Source organism: Nelumbo lutea, chromosome 7, assembly GCF_056320005.1.
Source record: "Nelumbo lutea isolate HS-2025 chromosome 7, American lotus-T2T, whole genome shotgun sequence".
Classification (NCBI taxonomy): domain Eukaryota; kingdom Viridiplantae; phylum Streptophyta; class Magnoliopsida; order Proteales; family Nelumbonaceae; genus Nelumbo; species Nelumbo lutea.
In genome coordinates, this window is record NC_142690.1 from 38,262,002 (window position 1) to 38,286,863 (window position 24,862).

A 24,862-nucleotide genomic window follows, 5' to 3' on the forward strand; every position below is an offset into this window, starting at 1 on the left:
ACGCCATCCTGCCCACTAGATTGGCTTGGGTGAGTAGACCAATCTGATAATAGACCGACCGATCAAGTCACTTCGGGCCAAGGACCCACAATGAACTACTCCTTTCGTCGAATCGACCTCGAGCTCGGGAGTGGGGGAAATTGATGAGGGGTGATTTGGCTCTCCAGTGACATCATGGCACATGGCACCTTAGAAATGTCACATGACACCTCAACACCATGTAAGAAATTTCACACACACTATACTTGCCTTAACTACCTCACCACCACCTCGGTAGGCGAACCTACGAACACCCCGGAAAGGGTCAAGTCGGTCTAAGAGGCGACTTGCTTTCGTTGATATGATCGAGACCGAGTCGGCGACCTGCATGATGTGGTAGTCGACCTCTTTCACGAGTGGGTTATCATCTCCGACTCCTTCGGGATCACGTCGCCTTGTCGATGGAACTAGCTCTTGTCCTTCCAAATTCGGAGATAATCGGATAATCTCTATAGCTTCATGCAAAAATTGACTTTGAGCATTAAACCACCTCCAAAAGAGATGGGCCAGTGATCTTGGATGCATTACATGAAGCCCACGACAACCTGCGCCTATATAATGGCATCCCATTGATTAGAGAAGGTATGCGCAATTTATCTCTCAAGCACTATTGCGTTCTCGCTCTCTAGAACCCAACATTCATCGCTAACTTAAGCATCAGAATGCCCACCTCGAGTACTCTAGCTTCTGTCTTCTTGCAGCTTGAGCAATTGACCTTGTTAGCCCAGCATTCAAGTTGTCCTCTAACAGGGAGCACCAGATTGTGCGCCACCAAAGCTCATGGAAGTCTATGAACCAAACCCATTTAAGTTGATGGTTTCTAATGTTAATTATATCAGTTTTGTTTAGCATTTAGTGAGTTCATCATACAACTTATTACAACAAGATCTTAAAATATAAGTATAAATTGAGTACAATTTGATGCAATATTCCCCTCAGTGAGATGTTGTAGTGGGTGTTCTTTGAGTCGGTCCAAAAACATTTAAATTATTCAGTAGCCTTGATGCTAGAATTGCTTGGAGTTTCCTCAACTTGGAGAGATGATGATGGTGTAAATATCTTTGAAACATAAGTAGCCAATTCAACAAAGTTTCCACATCATCCTTGATAGCATTCTAGCCTTGATACTTCTTTAGCACAAAGAAGCTTATTAAAAGTTTGCTACACACTTAGTTATACCGTTAGTGCTTTCAAAGAGTTTGTTATCATCAAAACACATAATGTTTATAGAACTCACCTCATCCTGCCTCTTGCCTCTTGCATGAAGAGTGTGGAGTGCCCCTAGAAGAACCTCAGTTGAGGACAAATTTGGGACACGCTACTTGTGCATGCTGCCTGAAGTATTATTTTTTTCACACTCTCGAGCATTCTCTCTCTTGCTCTCTAGCTATGCCATTTGTTTCTTGAACCGATTGCATGGTTACAAGTTACAACCAACTCATCCTAACTAGCTTGGCCTAATCGACTTGAACAATATCAATGAGTAAAATGTAAATGATGATATAATAAATTATACATTCAAAATAAAACAAAAAAAATCAATATTAACTGTGGTAATAACAATGTTATCAAAAGAAAAGGAAAACCACATGCCATGGTAACCTATTAAACCACACAATTTTTTACTTGCAGAGATTGCACCATTCATGCATCCATGTCTTTTTAGCAGAATGTTTTCATTCATAATGGCAGATATGGTAATATATTTGTTTATTATAAATATAATAAGTACAGGTTTGAATATGTTTTCTCAAATTCTATAAAGGGAGTGGTTGCAAGAGGAATAAATAAAAGGTGGTGGCATTCTTGGCAGTTTCTTTGCCTGATTTGTATTTAACAAACAAAGACCCTGCGGAGCGGCTGGTTCGTGGTTGAAGTCAAAGTGGTTTGGAGGGTCATAAAACAAAGTCTTCCAAATTGAAGTTGCAGTGGGAAAGCTTCTGGGTTTAGTTTATACTGAAAAATTTGATTTATTCAAGGAATTGCATTTTGGCTACGTTGAATCGAAACGGTTAGGTTTGTAACAGGGAAAAACAAGAAAAAGCACAGAGAGGAGAGAGAAAAAGATGCCTTTTTTATTCTTTTTCGCTGATTGCCGAGTTTCGAGTTTTTGACCCTTTTCTGTTCTGGCTGTAATCACTTCAATGCTTTTCGAACTTTGTCAAGTTCATGGGAAAACCAAAAATCCAGCAGATCGGGTTTTGAACGTCGCGGCTTAAAGAGTTCTAATTTCGAGAATCAGTTTGAGGGTTTTTGAAGGGTGGAGAGTCGGATTTCGAATTGGTTATTCGAGAAACAATTGGGAAAATCAGTCCTTGGCTCCCGTTCTCTCCCTCCCTCCCTCCCTCCCTCCCTCTCTCTCTCTCTCTCACACACACACACACATACACATATACAAGTGACACATAGACCCACACATCATATGGGGTTAGTGAAATGCTAACCTGATCAGGACTTGAAGAGTATTTAGATCTGTATAAGCCATCGGTAAACTAGTGGAGCTGTCATCGGTGCTTTTTCAACTGGAAATCGGGTACACAATCTCTCTCTCTCTCTCTCTCTCTCTCCCCCCGCCCCCCCTTTTCTTTTATTTTTTACGTTTGATCGGCCGCTCGTTTGAAAACTTCATGATGCTGCTTATTGTTTTTAAGATACATGTTCAGATCTGTTGAGATTTTCTTTCGGTTCTTGGTTTTAGAAAACCTCATGGCTGTTTCCGTATTTATGCTTCCTTTTTCATTTACGATTAGGGACTTAGCTGGCTTGGTTTGGATTTTCTTTAGGCAATGAAGCTGATTTTTTGTTATCCATTTGTTGACTTTGAACTTGTTATTTTGGTTCATATTATTAGGAAGTGGGGTTTTCGTAGTCTTCTTTTATTAGTAATGGAGAAACTTTATTAATTTAGAGGAAAATATGTACAATTATATATTTTAGAGTCTTTTGAGCAATAAAAACAAGACAAAATATGCAAAAAGAGACATAATCAGTGTAAGGAATCCTGTCCTTGTCTCTTTCTAAATCTATCTGTACCATGTCTTGAGAATTTTTTACAACGCCGTCCAATCTACATTGTTTGAGTTTGATATCCATGCAGATTATGGTAATTATTGAAAGTAGCCTTCATATGTTCTTGTTTCTCTCTTTCCACACACCCCAAAGGGCCACAAATGAAGTGACTTTTCATAAGGTTTTCCTTTTCATCTTTGAAGTGTCTGCAGCGATCTCGAATGTATCCTGAAAATAAAGTGGAAGAGGTGCAAGATGTTTTTGTCCAAGTGGTGATCAATAATAGATGTCCACAATCTTCCTCCTTTTTTTTTTTTTTTGTTTAATTGATGAATCACAGTCTTCCTCTTTTCCACACATCACACACAAATATCCCTTTAACCATGGCAGTTCCTTATCCTGGGTAGCTCCAAGTTGTAGTGGTATTTCGTCTCTGGTCACAGCTGATTTATTAAGTCTTTGCTTAGCCTCATTCCTCATTAATAAAACCATTTGAGAGGGTTCTTCATTGAGCAAGATAAAATCAAATTCATTTTGCTTATAGTTCACAATTTCCTTGCCTGGTAAATGAAGATTGTATTGATCTCTTACAGCTCAAAATTTCTTGGTAATTTGGTCTTGATACCCTCATTTTGGTTAATGCCACTGCAGAATCACTCCCCCCTCTCCACAGCCCCTACACCCTCTTTTCCCCCAGACTAGAGGCTTATGGTGAGCCTCAAGGCATAAGACTCTTTTACTGTTCTACATTTTGTAGATGCTAGATGCATACATGTTTATATTATAAAAAAAGCCTTCTATGCTTTTCAAAACACTGCACAGGTTTTAATAGACTAGTACTAATTCTGGAAACTTTACTTGCTGTTTGCCAACTCTCAATGTCAGTCAAGCAAGAAATGATAAATAAAGATGGATCTCTTATCAGTATTATAATAGTAAGAGAGAAGGGTGAGATCAATAATCATGCAGACCTCCTTAGCCTCTCCTTACTAACATGTGTAGAGAAATAGAAAAGGAAAAATTGCAAATTGCACGCAGACCAAGTCAGTAATGAGCGTGGCTTGGACCCCCCCCCCCCACCTAGTGGATTCTTGAAATTAAACTTTGATGGATGCAGTAGGGGAAACCCGGGACAATCGGGGATCGGGGGTGTTTTTAGAGATGAAAATGGGGTCATCTCTGCTATGTTCTCAGGCCCAATTGGAGTGGGTGACTCCCTTAGAGCTGAGATATGTGCAGTTATGGAAGGAGCCCGGAAAACTAAGGAATTGAACATCAAGAAACTTATAATTGAAGGGGATTCAGAGGTGGTGATAGGGTGGCTGACTAAAGATCAAAATGATTTATGGAAGTATAATAACGAGAAGAGGAAATTCAAATGGCTGGTGCAGGAGATGGAAGTTAAGACATGTTGGATTAAAAGATCAGCTAATTCCCTAGCTGACGGTTTAGCAAAACAAGGGGCAGAAAGGGATTCTTTGTTTTGGACTAAGCTGTAACGTTGGTGTCTTTGTATCTTTGTAATTTCTTTTTTCATTTCTTGAAGTTCTTTATGACTCTTGGAAGATAAGTGTGTTTGTCTTCCACTTGTAAATTTTCTATTGATGAATTAATGAAAGTGTTATTGATAAAAAAAAAAAGAAAAGGAAAAATTATAGTAGGCAATTATTAGCTTTTCCCATGTGTCTGATCTTACAAATCCTTCCTATCTGAAGAGTTGCTCCCTTTTTCCTTCTAATCAATCTCCTGATTCCCACTTAAACCTATCCCTTCCTAATGAGTTGTCATTCTTTTTTTTGATCAACAACACAGAAAAATTTCATTAATTATGAGAGAAACATGATTACAGCAAGTTGTGAAAAGAACCAGCTATAGAAGCTGTCCCAAATCAGTACTACATTTGAGCCCAAAACATGTGTCCTATGTACCCCTTGCTTGGCTAAGCTACCTGCCAAGCTATTAGCAGTCCTCACTCATTTCACTCGGATTAACATATCCTGTGAATCTGTGGTAGCCATTTGAATTTTCTGAATTCATTCCTCAAGTGCCATGCCACCCCTCCCCTTTAACTAGCCACTTAAAAACTCTGATCTTGCCACATCACCCTGCTCCACAGGGCTAGAGTATGCAGCAATTATGTTCCCCTCTTCATCCCTAATGATTTCCCAATACCTGAGGGGCCTGGGTTACCCAAACAACTCCTTTAAAATTCTGTTTCTTCCAACCATTTATTGGAGGAGACCCAAACCTCAACAGATCTTTGTCTTGTAGTTGAGGATGCAGCAATGATACCCCTAGCTCTGAAGAAATCTTCAATCTTGAAATCCGAAAACAGCTTCAAGCTTTTTGCCCAATGAGCTACTATCAATGTTATAATTTCAACCAAGGCTTCCTTGCTTTGTTCCTTCTCTTCAAATATTCTTGCATTTCTTTCCTCCCACACAGTCTAAATTAGTTCTGCTCTAGTGCATTTCTACAAGGTCCTACCCCTCTTTTTTGTACAGCTAATGCTAGTAAGGCTAAACAAACCCTCCAACCTATTAGGAGAAGACCAATTGCATCCAAAGAGAGAAGTAAACCAATCCCAAAGAAAGTTAATAAACAGGTATTAATGCTTCCATGAAACACTTCCCAACAGAATAATGAGTTGTCATTCTTCAATCCTCTTTCCGTTCTGTTTTTTTTGATCAATATCCTCTATCCTTTCTTTTAATTTCTCTATAATGGACACCTTACATATCATTGAAAACCAAAAGGTTCACTATTAAATCGCTGTCCACCTGAAAACAATAAAATCCCTACATTCTCTGTTCATCATCATCTTCATCGTGTATGCCTTATCCTAACTATGTGGGGTTGGGTAGATGGCTACATGAATCCTGTTTTGTTATCTCCTATAAATCCTTTCCTTTTTAGAAGAGAAGGAACAAGAAGACTCCTATTAAGTTCTATTTAATCTTTTCTCTTTTAGATGAATATTTTCATGGAAGGTTTTCATATTCCTTTCCAAGCTCTAGTAACTCATCCTATCAATTAGGAAATGGAATTACACTTCTATCTCCTTTTTGTCTCTCTGTCACTTGTAAACCCTCTTAACTTCCTTCCCCTCCTACATCAGCTATTATAACAGAACCTACAGACCTTTATCTCTAATGTTTCCAACTTGTTAGAATCTCCTAAAAACTCCCCAAGTTCTCTATTTACCTGAAATTTATATTGATGTATCTCTCCCTCCATACCTGTAAATTAGTGACAAAGATTGAGTCCAACTTTCAAGTTTAGAAAAAAAATGGTCTTCTCACCCAAAAGAAAAAAAAATCTACCATTACTTCCCCCAGTATGGGTAAAATGAAAGTATTAAGACTACAAAAGTCAGATGATGATGGCGATCTCACAAGGAATCAATGGGTCCAAGTATACAACAAGGCTTATAGATGAAGGCCTTTCCCATTCTGACCAAATTCTTTGCTGGCAATAGAAAGATAAACTAGGGAAGTTAGTTGCAGCTTGTCCCAGGATGCATCAAAAACTTTCAAATGAATAAGAGCTAAATTGGTTACTGCTTTCTGTCTCATCTACAGATGAAACTTGAGGTGTTTCTGAATCAATTGCTGTGGCAGTGGATCGGGATAAGGGAAATATGAAAATTCCTGAATTATGTGCAGTTTATCCAGAAGTGTAGAATTGGGGATGACTCCTGCTGCTGCAACATCTGATGTATATTTTACTAGTTTTGGTTCTGCGCTTGACTAGACGATAGTCCAGTTATTGGAAGATCCCAATTGAAGTTGATAAAACTAATCTTCTTCTCTGTTACTTATTTGTAATTTTCTTTTCTTTGTTGAGTCTCTTTTCATCCCTGCTTTATTTAGTTGTTTTTGTGTTATTTTGGTTAATAATAATGCTACTGATTCTTAATATCCATTTACTTTAATATGATTGTGAGTTTGACTATTTTGATGACTTTCTCTCAGAACCCATTTATTGCACAGGCTTCTTGCTACTTTCTAGGAGGCATAAATAGGGAAGGCTCCCAGAAGCTTCCTAATTTATGCTGTTTTTGCAAGGTTAGTTGACGTAGTGATGTTAGATAGAAGATGAGGTCGATGGGTAGCCTTGCTTTAAAATCCAACAAAGTATACTCAGAATCTAGGGGAAAATCCAGAGAATAGTTGCTGTTTTTCTTCTTGTAGCATAGAACTACTAGAAAGTATCAAAAGTATGAAGAAGCCATGTGTTTCTCCAACAATACAAGAATTTATATACTTCGAGATTCTAGAGCTTGATGTCTCTTAGGGAGTTGGCAATTAAGTTGAGGGAATTTTCAGCAAATTGGATTGAGAGGGGAGTTTGAGGTTGGGGAAATTGTGGAAGCCTTAAAAGATATAAATGGGAGCAAAGCTCTGGGTCTGACATAGTTTTCACTTTTCAAGGTGCCAAGGCTAGGCTAGGCGACAGGGGGGCGCCCAGTCTCCTAGTCACCTAGGCGGTGGATTTTTTTTCAAGTAAAAACATGTATTCTAGGGTAGTTCCCTGGGTTCCATAATCATATTTCCTTAATAAATATCCATAAATTTCATAAGAAAAGTATAATCTTCATGTTGAAGTATAGAAAATCAACATATTCATGACAAGAAAAAGAAGAAAGAAAAGAAAATCCAAAGAATATAGGGGCTGAACCCCTATTTCTGTTATAGGAAAAGAAGAAAAGAAAAGGTGGACGAAGAAGAAATTAGTATATAAAAACACAAAATTAGTAAAGAAAAAGAAGAAAATGTGTTGATTGGAGAACATTTTATGTTCTTTCTTACTTGTTGGTTCAGGTTTTGAAGTCTTTGAAGGTTCAATACAGCATTTAGCAATGTTTGTGTTGATTAATCTCTAACAAATAAGAAAATAACAAAAAGAATTAGTATATTCACACAAATTGAGTATTTTAGTTTAAAAATGTCTATTTTATAATTATAACCTCAAAAAATTAAGAATATAAAAGTTTGTTATAACACACCATAGAAAACTGCTTGGCGATTAGGCGAGGCGAGACTCCAAGGGCGCCTTGTTGCCTAGGCGTCGCCTTGACAACTATGGGGTCCAGATGGTTTAATTTTTCCTTAATTAAACCTAGCATAGAGTGCCCCAGTGAAATTTGCCCAACTACATTCGGGATGAGAGGATCTAAACCACTGAACTGGGAAATCGTATCCCCTTCCAGGTAAATTGGAACCATCAGGACTCTTTGATACCCTGGAGTCTCGTGGTATTCAAACCATCTTTTAGCTTTGAATATCCATGATAGAGGATCCTCGCCTGAGAAATGGTGAAAATTCAGGTTATTGAACTTGATGGGTACATCTGGACTTCACCTGAATCCTTCATTGCTGGAAGCTTCCTATTGACCTCCATGACTGGCCATTGGGAAAAGCTTCTCGAGTTGAGTTACCACTGCTGCTAGTGCTTACTTAATCTCCTTCAAAGTGATGAAGACTGACTTTGAGTTGGTCGACCTTGTCTTTGACTGTAGATGACTTGGCGTTTGGCATGGGGCTCTGATACCAAATGGTAGGTTACTGCCTACCCCGGGTGCTCCTTTGGGGTAGCACACCTCCTGTAGAAGGAAATATCTGCATTCCGGCCATGCAGGAGTTTCTCTCACTATTTATATTTGTTATTACAAAATCGTAACTAACTAATGATAGCTCATGTCCAAGCTCTAACAGATCAGCTGATGTGGAGTGGGAACCTCCTAGTGTAGACTTGGCTGAAGTCTGTAGTCTTCCCCTTTGGGTACTCTATTACTATTGCCTTCTCCCCTTCTGGAATTAGGACCCCTTCAGCTTGGTCTTGGACTTCAGTGTGGGCCTGATGGGCTATCTCCTGGACTGGCTGATAGGTTTAGATTTGATTAAGTCCATTAATCCTGCAAGTAATCTCAGATTTCAGCAAGAAAAAAGAAAGAGAAGATAGAAGAGAAACTGCAGAAAAAGAAGGAAGAAGATGGAGAAGGGAGAAGGAGAAAGAAATTTGATGTTTTCTCTCCTCTCTCTCTAATCTTTCATTAATCTTTCTTAATTAGAGATAATTCTAGTTCTGCCCTTAAGTGAGTGGCCAGATCATAAACTCACTTAAAAAAATAAAAAAAGGATTTACAAGCCCATAAGAATGAAGCCCATGATTAGACAAACACATGTAAGAAACAATAATAACAAAAAATAATGCACTAGGGTTCATCTGGCCCAGTCTCCTTACACTTCTCCTTAAAGTTGAGCATAGATATCGAACATGCCCAACTTACTTATATAATGTATCAACTTCCTTTTTGGAACACCTTTTGCAAAACATCAGCCAACTGTTTTTCAGAAGCAATAAATGGCAAGCAGACTTCCCTGAAGCAACTCTCTCTCGTATAAAATTTTTGTCAACCTCTATGTGCTTAGTTTTGTCATGGTGGACAGGATTATGTGCAATGTTGATATTTGCTTGGTTTTCGCAATGTAGCATCATTGGCTTCTCATAGTCAATGCTTAATTCTCCCAAAAGTGATATAAGCCACAATAGTTTTAAGATTCCATGTGCCATTGCCCTGTACTTTGCCTTAGTTGAAGATCTAGCCACTATAGACTACTTTTTACTCCATGAAACAATGTTCCCTGCCACCATAACATAATATCCTGAGGTGGATCTCCTATCATCAATACATCCAGTCCAATTAGCATCAATGTATGCTTCCAAGTTCATGTGTCCATGCTTGGCAAACAGGATACCCTTCCCTGGAGTACCTTTTAAGTAACACTGAACCCTCTCTATAGCTATTAAATGTGTATCTCTAGGGAATGCATAAACTGACTAATGACACCCACTACATAGGAAATATCTGGCTGAGTCATGCAAATATATAATAACTTCCCAAGCAGTCTCTAAAACACTCTCCTATCATTCAACAGTTCATCATCGATAGCTGAGAATTTGTGATTTAAGTCTATAGGAGTGAAAGTTGGTTTAACACCAAGTTTGCTAGTTTCTACAGGTAGATCAAGGACATACTTACATTGAGAAATGAAGATACCATCCTTGGACCGAGCAACTTCACTTCCTAGGAAATATCTGAGTCACCCAAGTCTTTGATCTCAAGTTTAGTGTTAAGAAGCCTTTTGAGATTAACCACTTCTCGAGTATCATCACTAGTAACCACAATGTCATTAACATAAACAATCAGAAGGGTCACCAAGGAATCTCTCCTCTTAATAAATAGAGTATGATCAGATTGAGTCTGTGTGTAACCAAAGGTAACAAGGGAAGCCCGAATCTCTAAAACCAAGCTCTAGGAGACTATTTGAGATCATACTAGAAGTAAAGACATATAAGCCTCTTCATGTAAGTTTCCATTGAAGAAGGCATTTTTAACATCAAATTGATGAGGTGGCCAATCAAAAGTAGTAGTTGGAGATAGTAAAACCCGAATTGAAGTCATTTTAGCCATGATGGCGAAAGTCTCTAGGTAATCAATACCATACATCTAAGTGTAACCTTTAGCAACCAACTGAGCCTTAAACCTCTCAATAGTACCATCAGAATGATACTTGATAGTGAACACCCATTTATAACCAATTGGTTCCTTCCCTTCAAGCAAGTTCACATTTTCCTAGGTACTGTTCTTATGCAAAGCATCTAGTTTAGTATGCAAAGTTGATGCTGTCTAATTCGAGGTGTTCAGAATCGAGGACATGGTTAGATAATCCTGTTAACTGGACGAGGCTGAAGTGGAAGGATGAAGCCGCGCATTGAGATCTGCAACCAAGAGAAAGGTTAGAGGCCCGAGGAGTTGTTCCCTGGGTAGGTACTCTGATGTTCAACTCAGTAGGATAGAGAAGGATCTAGCTGGGACGGGCAAGTTGGTATAGTGCTGGTCCAAGTCGAAGAGATAGTGCGAAGGGGTATTTAAAGGGTGCCGTTCCAAAATGATGGAAGGGTTAGGATCCATCATATGGATGGTCGAACCATGCTAGACGGTTGGGTGAAATTTCAAAAAATTCCTAATCCTTTTGGGCATCGAATTCCCTATGTTTTGAAAAACTGCATTTTCTGGATCGTTCTTACATTGAACCGAACCAGATTTGAAACCAAATTAAGAAGGAGATGTGTACGTGATATGAATACCACAAATGCAGATCCCAAGGTGGAAGTTCATGCCCAAATCAGTCCTAAAACCAGCCTCCATTGAAGATGGCATAGTGTATAGGTGAAGTTGATTCAACAACACAGTTTTCAGTAAAACTGTAATCCAACTGCTTGGATTGAATTGGGGAAGGTGAACTTGAAATTCCTCTGAATTTTTCTTGAAAAAATCAGAAGAAATCTGATCTCTATCAGTCCTTGATAGCTGATGCTGAACTGGGAAAAAATGGGAGACAAGGGTGTAGGAGAATCGAAAACTGCAAAAATATGAAGCTGTCTTGGATTGGTGCACCCCCTCCACTTTTATAATCTCCTATGGAGCTATCTCCTAATTTAATTAGGAGATAGTCCAGATCTAAATCAGATATGAATTCTAATTAGAGATATACCTTATCTTCTTATAAGATTAGGTTCTCCATACCCAGATCCAAGCTCATATTCGCCCCATGTCACATGACAACTTAAGCTGTCATGTGGCAACTTAATTAGTCATATTAATTATGGGCCTTAGGCCCATCAGCTATAAGTCTCATGATTCCAGAGTGTTGCTTGACCCACTTAGGCCTGATTTGTATGGTGTGGGACCCCACAATGATCTCACATAGTCCACATGGGTTCGACCTAGCTTCTTTGAAAAGGCTTGGCCGAATTCACTACTAAACGCAGTGAACCCCTAAACACATCACTATGGGCTCAATATGGGCCCAACATTTATACTTAAGTGATCTGTGAATTCAGCCATCCTATGAAAACCCAAGGATAATGGACTTAAGTAAGATAAAGCTCATCAAGTAATCAACCCTTAATGGTCTCTTACACTTAACCTCTCGGCCCATAATGATCAAACATTGCCCGACAGGCACGAACCTCTCCCCTGGCTGCAAGGTGTAGTGTCACACTCTCTACTCGGATAGATCTTAGGAATTAAAACCTTTTGCAAACATTTTCATATAACACTAATATATATCATAAATATATTTTGCAAAATCAGATTTCAAAACACTGTCGAAATTCAATGCTGGCAGTTCAGGTTTCCATCAGAGAGTGTGTAAACCCTATCATTCACTTTGTCTGACAAAGGGGCCGATCATATCACTATGATCACCCACTTAGGTGAATTCTCAAACTACCCCAACATACCCAGGTTTTGACCCTTGATGGATCTAACTGATTGGCATATCAAAGACAGCTTAATCCAATACCTAGTGTAGTACCATAATCAAGTCTAGGGGTTAGTGTAACTTTCCAGTTTTTTCCATCAATCTCCAAGGTCCAAGGCATAATTGGAAAATGGTCCTGGTTCAGTGTTTCATCCAAACACACACTACATGTGCTTTGGGTCTAACCCTAGCAGTTGAGACAAACTGCCCCAACTTCTTTGGTAGCACATCAGTTTCAGCCCTATGCGGATAAATTCCCCAGGTCTATCCAACAGTTGAGAACATTCTAAACTAACATGAGTCTCATAAGTGTCCAGTTTAAGGGGTAGTTTCACAGAAACATACCAATATCAACATGAAACAATAATGTGCTTTTATTCATTTGCGATAATTGTATCTGTACATCAATCTGATTGGAGCTAAGGGTATACACTGTCTAACGCTCGTACCACTTTTGGAACGCGCTGTTTCGTCTTCTCGAGGTCATGCGCGTGCGAAGTGCGACGTCAAATCAACGCCGTTGATTTGAGCTGATATGGACCGTTGGTCGACCCTATAAAAGGGGAGGTGGCGAGCCATTTTACTTTGCCATTTTGAGTGGGCGATCATAGGAGCTCGACAAGTGTTAGTCCTCGACTGGTTTTTTAGGTGTTCTACAGTGTAGTTCTTCGGTAAGATGTCTTCATCTTCCTCCTCGTCTTCTTGTTCTTCTTCTTCGTCTCGTAGCGCATTCAATAATGAGTTCGAGTCGGGGTTTCACCCTGAAGCCACTGTGCTCGAGGTCCGCGAGGCCGAGGTTGATGGGCTTGAAGGTGAGGGTCCCGCGGCGGAGGAGGCCGCGACCCTTTGGGAGGTTGAGGTCCAGGTACGAGGTCGAAGTGGACATTGTGTTAGAAGAGGGGCCTGACGCTCTTATACGGTTCGATAGTCGCTTCGTGTCTTCGCCTTGTAGGTTAACACTTGGAGACCTAGCTCAAATTAGGACCCTTTATTGCATTCCCGAGGAGTATGTGCTGCCTCGACATCGGTGAGAGGGCTACCTTGGCTCGGTCAGGAGAGCTTTGCGTCTACTAGCACAGCTTGATAGCCGGGTTGAGGTTTCCTCTAAGCGAGGGTATTGTGACGGTGCTAATGTGGTATCGTGTCCAGGCAATCCTATTGATGCCCAATTCCTTTAGATACTTGGTCAACCTTCTTTATTACTTAGTTCACAACGTGGACATCACCTTGCCGATCTTCACATACTTCTTACACTTGAAGAAGCACCAACAGGGTTATTATTACTTATCGGCTCGGTAACAAAATAAGGTGCTCGTTGGAGTCCCCCCCCTGGTGAAACATTGGAAGGAGGGGTTTTTCATGCACTGTCCAGGAGATTGGCCATTCCCTGTCGAGTTGTTAATCCCGAGCACTAGGGTGAGGGCACCGACCAAGATCGAGCTGTCTAGGCAAGAGTTAGCAGTTATCAGGAGGATAATGAGAATAGATGTGTAGGAGTACACGTCATTTTCCATGTTGATCCGTGCCGGGCTGATGGGGCCCCCGACTGGTCTGTCCCTGCTTTAGTGAGTTTCCTTTTGCTCTGTTTCCTCGCTTTTGGTTGACTTGGTTTTCTCTGGTAGATATGGATGTTGTGGACGAGGAGAGAATGAGGCACATGCAGGTTGTTGCACAGAGGAGGGCGGCGACCCAGAGGTCATGAACCCTCGGCTGCATAAGAAGTCGAGGCTGATTGAGGGTATGCGGCTGAGGCCGATTGAGGGAGATACGGTGGAGGTCAGCTCTGACGGGTCTCCACCATGGTCCGTGCCGCGGAGAAGCCTCAAGTTCCCCCCTTCAAGTCTGGCAAAGATGGGGGCCGATGTGTACAGGCCGAGTTGGAGTGTCTGGACGAAGGACATTTTGGAGACTGAGGGCGTGCTTGAGCAACTGGCTTGGGGTATTCTATTGTCTGGCATTTGGAGAGAGACCAACGACTACATGAGCGGGATGCGCTGGAGAGTGTGGCCATCCGAGAATCCTTCACAATAAGATGTTTGAACTGCCCTTTTTCGTTCTTTGGTGTGATATGCCGCTCTCATTGACTTGTTTTCCTCTTGTAGGCTGTCTGTGCGGTGACGACGCTGGTTGATCGGATGTGTGCCCTTCGTTAGATGGTCGAGGCTCGGGAGGGCGATTTCTCCCATCTGTAGACGGAGATGGTCGAGCTGAAGCAAGCGGAAACAACCAAGAACGAAGAGTTGCGACATTTGAAGAGCCGCGCTCGTGAGCTCAAGGGGGACCACGACAAGGCACAAAAGGTGGCCGAGGAGGAAGTTGCCAAATACAAGGAGTCCGAGGAGTTCTAGATTTCCCTTGACGATTTCGCTATAGATTCCTAGTAGACCGACTTTGCTTGCTGCCAAAGGAGGGTCATGCGCGAGCACCCAAAGATCGCCGTGGCTGTGGAACAATACAACCCTTTGATGTCGAGGTGCCGCTAGCTGAGCAGTCTGCCTCGAAAGACAACGCGACCACCCTTGAGGAGGTGAACCTTGTAGATAGTACAATTGGCTTGGATTCATGCTCTTTTTTGTACATAGCTCAGTATTTCAGGCTTATAATCATTGTATTAGCTTCTTGAGTAATGGAAGTTTAGTCTTTTTGCCGAGCACATTTTGTGTTGTTTCTTGTTTTTCTAAGTTGCTCCGCTTTGGAATTAGTTTGGTCTGTAGAGCCCATAGGTCAGGGTTTGGACTTGATGCTGTGCCTGGGGTCTTTGACATTATGACCTTGGTCTCGTGCTGGCTGAGATCTTGGGCTTGCCGAGGTCTTCGACTTTGTAGCCTTGGTGTCTTATGTTGGCCTCAGTCTTGGGCTTGATGCTAGATGGTCGGGGTCTTCGTGAAGGGATGAGAGATCCATCATATGGATGGCTGAACCCTGTAGGTAGGTTGGGCGAAATTTCAAAAATTTTTCTCTCCCATGTGGGAATCACATTCCTTATTTTAGAAAATTGCATTTTCAAGGATCAATCTTGAACCTAAACCGAACCAGATCTGAAACCAAAAAGTAGGAGAGGGATGTACCTGATACGGAGTAAAAATAACTCCCAACGAAGGTGTTCCCGCCCAAGGAGATTACCAAAGACTGCTCCCACTGAAGATGACACAACGTTGGGTGGAGCATAATCAACAAGATGGCTCTTCAGCAAGAACCTGATTCTTCACCAAGAATTTGATGGAGGGCGAGTGAGCACGACTTCAGATAACCTTTTCTGCCAAAAGGTGATATCAAGAACCCTTCTTGGTCGCTCCTACAGGTGCATATCAAACTGGCAATGGCGGCAATAGCAGGAGAAGGTAAGAGCAGAAGATGGCGTCAGTCTAACTGTATGCTGTCTTCACTCTTGTATCAGTAATATGATGGATGAATTGGGGTTCACCCTCCTCTATTTATAGCCTTAAAGAGAGGTTCTCCTAATCCCATTAGGAGTTTTCTAATCCAAATCTTGTATTTGGATCTGGACTCTCTTTAAGAGATAAGGATAATCCCTTATTTTATCTGCAGATAAAGATCAGCCTTCCTAATCTAATTAGGAGTTTCCTGATCCAAATCTTTATTTGGATCTGCACTCTCTGAGTGGATAGGGACAATCCCTTATCCTATTTGCTGATCTAAATCCTAGAACCACCCCTCTTTAGTTAATCTAATTAAAACAGTTCGAATTGGGCTTTAGGCCCATTAAGTCCATGTGCTCACTTATCCTCCAAACTGCTGCCCAATTGGATATCCTTGTGTGGCGTGAGACCCAAACATTGATCTACACATCAATCATATGGGTTCAACCCAGCCTCTGTCACAAGGCCTGGCCGAATTCACTGTAGGAGACAGTGAACCCCTGAGTCCATCACCATGGGCTCTTAATGGGCCCAACATTTACACTAAATGGTCCTTGGGTCAAGCCACCTTATAAAAACCCAAGGATTGTGGGCAGATGCAAGATTAGCCCATCAGGTATTACCCTCAATAGTCTTACACTTAACATCTCAGCCCATAACGATCAAACACTGCCCGACAAGAGAGGACCTCTCCCTTGGCTGCAAGGTACAATGCTGCACTCTCTACTCACATGGATCCCGGGATTTAAAACCTTTTACAAACATTTTGAAACCATAATGTATATGTATATCTTTATATAAATATATTTTGCAAAACAAATTTCAACGGTTGAAATTGATTGCCGACAGTTTTGGTTTCCATCAGGGAGAGTGCATCCCCGATGATTCACTTTGTCCGACAAAGGGGCTGATCCTGTCACTATGATCACCCACTTAGATGAATTCTCGAACTGTCCCAACATACCCATGTTTTGACCACCTCTAAGGATCTCACTGATTGGCATATCAAAGACAACCCAATCAAACACCTAGTGAAGTATCATAATCGAGTCTAGGGGTCAGGTGTAACATTCTAGTTTTGCCTATCTATCTCCAAGGTTCAGGGTTTCATGAAAACCCACACTGCATGTACCTCAGGTCTCACCCTGGCAGTTGAGACAAGCCACCCCAACCAACTTGGTGGCACATCAGTGTAAGCCTTGGCAGGATAAATCTCCCCAGTTCTATCCAATGGCTGTGAAGATTCTAAACTAATACGAGTCTCATATGTGTCCAGTTTAAGGGTATTACACAAAAACACACCATGATAACATGAATCAAATATGTACTTTATTCATTTACATTAAATGTCATAATGTACATCATTCTGATTGGAGCTAAGGGCATACACTATGTAACACTTTGACTTTGTGGCCTTGGTCTCATGTTGGCTAAGGTCTTGGCCTTGTCGAGGTTTTTGGCTTTGTGGCCTTGGTCTCATTTTGTCCGAGGTGCTTCCGAGCTCTCAACGTTGTCGGGGAGCTTAGTGGCACCTGGTCTTGGAGAGCCTTGTGCTCTTTGACTAGGCTAGCCGTGGTCCTTAGTTATCTCTGTTTCGGTTGCAAGTCGGGAGGGCGCGCGATGTTCGATGGCCATCCTCTTGCCATTGTGGTAGGGACGTCATTTCCGCGGTGCCTGTTGAGGGCTTGTTTTGGCCTCGATCGTCTTGTTGGTCGGGTCTTTCATGTGATGGTTGTCGGGTCTCGGCCGTTATAGTTCAGTCGGGTCTTTGACGAGGTTTCTGTCGCGCTTTGTCTTTTGGTTAGCATGGAGTTCGACCGTTGAAGAAGATTCTTTATTTATACATCCCAATCGCCATAAGTGCTTGGTGTCGATCGTCGTCAGTACGTCTTAGTCTTGGCGCTCCAGCTCTTCCGAGTAGTTTTTCCATGCCTAGGGTTGCGTTTGGTTGCAATGCAAACGCAAATATGTACACTACATATTTACCCATTTTTCGGTTCATGAATGCAAACGCGGTTCACATTTTAAACCGTTTTGCATTCATCCTGTTTGTTTTTTAATCGGTGCAAAGGCGTGGGCCCATCATTAACTGCTCCAACTATCTTATGCTCCAATACCTCAACTTTGGTCAAAAAGTTAGTTATCAAATGAATACAAATTTGTATCCAAAAAATAGGTACAATAATGCTCTCTTTTTAGTGTACAAAAGTGTCAGAAAATGCAATTTTACATTGATAATCATTACCTTTTTATGTTTCAAACAAACGCTCGCGAACGCGAACTAAGGTGCATAAATACCCTGGTTTGGCGTTTGTATCGTAAACAAACGCAGCCTAGTTTTCCCTTCTAAGGGCCGTCCCACCCAAGGTGACGACGATGACCCCAACTGGGAGAGCTCAGGCTGGGGGCTTGTTGGTGCGGTGCGACTCTTCTCTAAGTTTATGTTCTTTGATATCGATGACCCAACGGATGTATCCGCATCGGATGAGGTCTTCCAGGTGGTGGCGAAGGTTGTGGAAGCTTTTGGTGTCGTGGCTGTGGTCTCGGTGGAAATCACAATACTTGTCCTGATTCCTCTTGTTCCTCTGGGTCTTCATCTTTTTGAGCCACCTGACAAAGCTGCGGTTGCAAACCTGCATCAATATTTCGGTCTGCAACGCGTTCAAGGGAGTAAATTTTGTACGTTGGCGGCGGGGTCCTCGGTCTGCAGTTTGGTCGGCGGTCCCGTCTCTTGCTGTCTTTGCCCGACCTGCGTTCATCATGGTCCTTCCGCTTCCGATCATGTTGGTCCTCTTCACTCCTTTGTAGTGTTTGGGCTTCCTCGGCGTTATTGTACTTCCGCGCATGCTTCATGAGTGTTCTTTTGTAGCAAGAAGCTGAACATTGAGGAGCGCAACCCGTTCATGATGGTTGTTACAACTACCAATTGGGGAGTCAGATCTTCTGAATGGTTGCGGTCGTTCGCAGTCAGATTGAGCCCTATGCCTGTCTACGTGGTGCCTTCTGGGGTCCTCTGTGCGAGGATCAACTATAGTAGGCGCCTGCACGGCAGGTTGAATAGCTTGGGGGGCGTGTTCCGGTTGTCCCAACATCTGCATCATGGCTAGGATACGGTTGACCTTCTGCTGCATGGCTTAAAACTACACGGGGTCGACTCCTGCCTGATGCTGGGGGCTCTTGAGGCGGGGGAGCTGCGGAGTGAGCAGTGACTACAGAGGTGGAGAAATTGAAACATATGAGGTGCTTACTATAGACGAGACTCATGGTATCTAAATATTTGGAGAAAGTGGTGAATACTAAGGTGGAGGTGAGCATGATCTTTGGGTTATGTTTTATTGGGGGGGGGATTTGCAAGAAAAACCTTCAAGGAATTGAAAGAAATGTTTCCTTTAGAATAATTTAAAAGGATAAATGAAGTGGAAGATTCTAGCCACAAGATCAATGGTGCTCAAGGTAGTTTAAGGTCATGTCTCTACTGGGAAGTTGGTAATGAAGAGGGTAAGGAGGTATCCAAACAACCATTTGAACGAAATGCGAAATTAGAGTTAGAAAGGATCAATAAGAGTACTTGTAGTTGATAGTTGTTTTTTTGGAGGTTCCTAGTACAGTGAGATGTTTCAGAAATAAAAAAATTTCATCATATGGCTCAGGTTTTAAAATTTTTTTTCCAGCTTAAAAGGGGGTTTATTTGGTCTTGGCCTGGTAAGGTGGAAAAAGATAAGAAGGTTGGTAAGAGAAAGGTAGGCATTGCTTAAGCCGCTGAAGATTCTCTGGAATGATCAAAGTATAAGTTGGGGTTACTGTATTGCTTCTGTGGAAATTTGGGATGGCAAATAGGGTGAGGAGGGCAGATTTCTGTTTTTATTTTTTTATTTTTTATTACTTTTATGCTCTGATTGGGTTAGTTGTAATGGGGGTCTTTTCTAAGTTGAGGTAGCTTGATGGGTTCTAGAATGTTGGGTTGAGATAGGTTTAGGTTTTTTTCCCCTTCTTCTTGGGTTACTTCTGCTCACCTTTTCTTCTGTCTTCTCCCTTTTTATTTTAATAAATTTTGATTTTTAATACAAAAAATAGGTTGGTTTTCACCTACTAATCTCCTGTCCATTTGTTACCCATATTTGGAAATGATTTTTTCTCTATTTGGATGCAGGTGGACTTTTGCTATGAGCTTATCTAGTTTGTTTTTGCATGGCACCTATAGGTTACTGAGAAAAAGAGGAAGAGTTATGTGGAGATGTAGAAGGGCTTCTGTTCTACGGTTGGTGTGGGAAGAAAGAAATGCAAGGATTCTTAATGATAAAGAAAGAAGGAAGCAATTGTGAATGCATAACGGAAAGGGTGACTCATTGGGTAGAATCCTTGAAATTGTTATTACATTATTTATATGATGTGATAAGTCAGAATTGTGGTTAGTGTCTGCTTCAAAAGGATTGGGAACCATCAGAGGACAGTTTTAATGTTTCATGAAGTTAAACTTTGATGGGAGCAGTTTTGGTAAATTGGGTCCCTTAGATGTGGGGGGGGGGTCTTTAGGACAAGGAAGGTAGTATCTTAGTATTGTTCTCGGGTCCTACTGTTTTTGGGGATTCCATAAGGGCTGAACTTTTTTTCTGTATTATATGGACTTCAAAAGGCAAAAACAAAAAAGAATTTGGATAGGTTGATTATTGAAGGTGACTCATAGAGGGTCATTAGCTGTTTGAAGGATGAAAAAAAATGCAATTTGGGCTCATAGAGAAATGCTAAAAAAAGATTAGGTGGTTAGCTAGAGATATGTTGATAAGAATTCAATGGGTTCCAAGAGCGCAAATGGTGTGGCTGATACTTTATCTAAGCAAGGGGTCAATAGGTTCAGCTGTTTTGGCCTCAATTGTAATTTTGTATGTTTACGTAATGAGGAGAGGTAGGAATCTCTCTCTCTCCTAGGGTGGTTGCATTGTACATATTTTCCTTCATTTTTACTAAAATCTGTTATTTATCAAAAAAAATCTGAGGGACTTCAGCCTGGGTATTTTAAAAATGATCATTTGTTTGAATCATGAATCCCTTTGCAGTGGTTTGGATGTTTTTACAGAGGTAAGAAGTTTTGAGACTTTTGTTTGGGGAATAACACCAAATGACCAGAGACCTCTGAAAAGCCATTTTTCAGAGATCCGAGGTTCGTCAAATGTTATCAAACTTGCCTAATTCCAACCACACTTGATTATGTTCTTAAATGTTGCAGAACATAAAGCTTTATTCATAAGGGAAAGACAAATAATACTACAAAACAGATGATCTCTTCATCAGGGGAGTAGAGAGAATCACACTAGGCTCATCCCATCCCCAAGAAGATGCTTAATCGGTTTTTGTTGTGAGGTTTTAATCTTTTCTTATTGTCTTTATTGGAGCATTGTTAATCAAGGGATGTTTTGGTGGGTTCATCTATTTTGCATGGCTTGTTATTAATTTCAATCTTACATTGTGATTAATGTTTCAATCCGGGCATTTGAACTAATATATTTGTGTTAATATTAATATGCTTGAACCACCAGGAGACTAATAATGTTTTGAACCAGGTGTTATGGAGATATCATATCTAAAGGCACTCCTCAACAATATCTCTCGTCTTGGTCATCTTTCTTCTAACAATGTAGATTCTGAACCAGTTAAGAAGTACTACCAGAAGTTAGATGAGATATTGAAGCTACTGAGGTCCATACTTGATGGAATTGTTGATTCTGACAAAGCTTCTGATGAAATTCTTAATAAGACATTTGAAGAGCTGGATGGGTTTGTTGATGAAGCTAGGGAGCTTATTGAAAGCTGGCATCCAATGATGAGTAAAGTTTATTTTGTATGTTTCTGTTTATATTTGCATTGATTATACATACTTTTAGATACCAATTTTTCAGATATACCCAGTCATTTTTTGTGAATTTTAAAATGCATGTGACATCTTCCCATTTTAAGGATATTTTCTACCATTCCCACTATTTAGTTATTTAGCCTTTTTTTGTTCTGGTATTTTTTTTTCTGCTGACCTTTTTTGGGTTGTGCAGTGCAAATATCTAATCTTTCAATGATCCTCATTAAGTTAAATATGTTGTTTTGGAGATCAATTGATGGGGGGGGGGTGTGGATCTTGGCATATTTACTTATCCCTTTAGGTGTTACTGATTTTACTTATTTTGAATAAGTTAATTAATTTGTCATATACATATATTGTTTTCAAGTAATACATATATTCCTTTTACACTGCATAGATGAATTAATATAATCTTAGTCACTATTTTCTTTTTTCTTTTTCTTTCCTTTTTAAGTAATTTATGGTTTATATTACTTTATAAGTAACATTCACAAAGTACACAAAATAATCATGTGACCCTTACATAGTGATCGTGCAATGAGATTATCTATAATAACAAAGGGTCATCTCTGCGCAGAGTATCATGTGAAAAGTAAGGTTGGGAGCATCCCCAACAACCTTCTGTACTGATGGTCAAGCATGTACTGTTGCTGCTGTATTCCTAGAGAGTAGAAAAATATTTCATCTCTCTCTCTCTCTTTCTATATATATATATATAATAAAATAGGATGGTCCATGTCAGCATGTCTCCCCTTTGAGAGAAGCTATTTATCTATTTTCTCCATTTTTGCATTTTTTCTATTTTTTAAAATATAAAAAAGTAATCATTGTCTATTTTGATTAGATCAATAAAGCTGTACACTATTGGAGAGAGAGGGATACTTTTGGGTTTTCCAAGGCCTCTTATATTAATGCATGTTATTATTACTTTTAAAAAGCTTTTAAAAAGGCATTTAAAGAGAGAGAGAGAGAGAGAGAAGGGGGGGGGATAGTAATACAACATAATAAAGTAAAATATTAATATGTCAAATTGTAAATAGGTTGAGGTTAAGCAATCAAACATAAAACAACAAAAATAAAATATTATTTAAAAAATTATTAATTTAAAAATCCGCTAAACTTCCACTTAAAACTAATAAATGTTAACAAAACATAATAAAAATTAAAAACATTTCAATTGCACTTAAAAATCAAACTTAATAAACACTATTAAAAATAAGAAATTTAAATACAAAAAATATTAATTGATAGTTTTAATAATATTATGATTTAAACATGGGTTTCATATATTGCAAGTAGAGCCCGTGTTCTAATGTTGTATTTTGTTTTGTTTATTCTATTTATTTTTTTGTTAATTTTGTATGATTGCATTTTTAATAAATTAATTAATAATATTGTTAAAATCAAGGTTTTTAAAACCAAACCGGATAGGGAACTATTCTTGGGATCAGTTCCCTGGTTGAACGGTCTGACCATCTGGTCCGAATGGACAGCCCTCTCTGATAGAAAAAATAAAAAAGGCCAAAAACCATTGTCCTGGTGGATGGTTTGACGGTTTGATTGCCCGGGTTAGCGGTTCGCTGACCAAATCAATAGTTTTTGGCCAAAAAGCGGTTTTGGGGTGAAATAGAGCGGTTCTTGGTTTTTTCGGTCCAACTATCCAGTCCGGTCCGGTTTTGAAAACACTGGTTAAAATTAATACTTTTATGAGTTGATACCTTTCTTGTGCATAGTGCCCAAGAGATTTATATAAAATAGAGGACCCATTAAAATGATATAAAAATAAAAAAATTAATGAAAAGTTAAAATGTAGAACCCATTTTATCACTCAAACGAAAAGGACAAGCTAACAGGTCTGTGTTAACCCATTTTCCAAAGCAGTTTCAGTAGTGACACTCTATTATTGCTTCTAGAGCTCCTTATTTTCTTTGAAAATTCAATTATTCATTTTCTCTCAAATTATCCATAGTATTGTTGCTCTAGTACATTTCTACAAAATCCTTCCCTCTTCTTTGGCCACCTGAAAACAGACGGTGCAAATAAATTTGACATGCTAGGAGGATTTGGCCACTTGCAACCAAATAGAGACAGAGACCAATCCCAAATGCAAGAAACAAGAGGACATGAGATTAACAAGTGATAGCATGTCTCACCATTAGTTTTGCAAATTAAACACCAAGAAGGAGAAAGGCAACAATTAGGTTTCTTCTTTTGTAAGGTCACAAGTGTTAATCTTCTCATACATAGCCTTCCAACAGAAAGCCCCAAATCTCTTTCACAGGGAACTGATGTGTGGTTACAGATGGCTAGGAGAGGACCTCAAAAAAAGAAGTACAAGAGAAAGAGCCAGAGGGGGATGGGGTCCAAATCCTAGAGTCAGGTTTAAGGGGGTTTAGAAACACCCCTTCAAGAATTTGAAGGAGTCTTAAGAATAGTTGGAACTTCACAGTCCCTTAATCCTCTTTGAAATCTCAACTCCCAATCAAAACCAGAATGGGAGTCCGAAGGTGCAATAAATTTTGACACAAATTCCCCTTTGAAGGAGGATAAATCATACAATGAAGGAAGTTGGTCTTTCAAAGGAGACTGTCCCATCCAAGTATTTTCCCAAAATTTCCCAAAATTACTAGAACAAATGTCAAACCCGATACAAGAGAGAAAACTCGGAAGAAAGGCATTGATAGCCTTCCAAGGGGAAGCTCAAGTTGCCTTGGTAGACACTCTAGCATCCCAACCATTGTCTGTCTGCTCGTGAATGCTTTAAATTACCTTATGCCACACAACTTATCATGTTCATCAGAAATCTCCATAACCATTTCCCAAGCAAGTTCAAATTCCTCTTGTCTAAATTGCCTAATCCTTGGCCTCCCTGTTTTTTACTCTTGCAGACCACCTTCCAATTAATCAAATGATCCTTTCTCTCCTCCCTTGGTTTCCATAGAAAGTCTCTCATTATCTTTTCCAACTGTTTTCCCACTTTCCTAGGAATCCTTAAGACCTAGAGGAAGTAAACTGGAAGATTGTGTAGAGTGGATTTTACTAAAGTGATTCTGCCTCCTGGGGAAATGTAATCCCTCTTTCCACAACGTCAACTTCTTAGAAAATCTTTCTATTTTTGGGGCACAAAAGCTATGTTCTCTTGCATTAGCACCTAATGGAAGTCCCAAGTATTTTAAGGGCCAAGAAGATACCTCACCACCTACAATCCTAGCAAGGTCTTCTACCTCTCCCTGCTCCAAGTTCACCCTGCCTAA

The 24,862-nt window shown here is 40.1% G+C and overlaps 1 protein-coding gene across 5 annotated transcripts in view; it reads left to right on the forward strand.

Moving 5' to 3' along the window:
• Positions 1–1,828: 1,828 nt before the first annotated feature.
• PUB4 (RING/U-box superfamily protein with ARM repeat domain-containing protein) overlaps positions 1,829–24,862 on the forward strand; it is a 44,330-nt gene continuing 21,296 nt past the window's right edge. For 3 of the 5 annotated variants that reach the window (XM_088955108.1, XM_088955107.1, XM_088955106.1), the window contains exons 1-2: positions 1,829–2,572; positions 21,319–21,596. In XM_088955108.1, coding sequence (XP_088811234.1) covers positions 21,324–21,596 — 273 coding nt within the window. In that variant the 5' untranslated portion in view covers positions 1,829–2,572; positions 21,319–21,323. Of the gene's footprint in view, positions 2,573–20,088; positions 20,111–21,318; positions 21,597–24,862 lie in introns of those variants that run through there. The other 2 variants (XM_088955105.1, XM_088955104.1) reach the window with 1 other exon arrangement.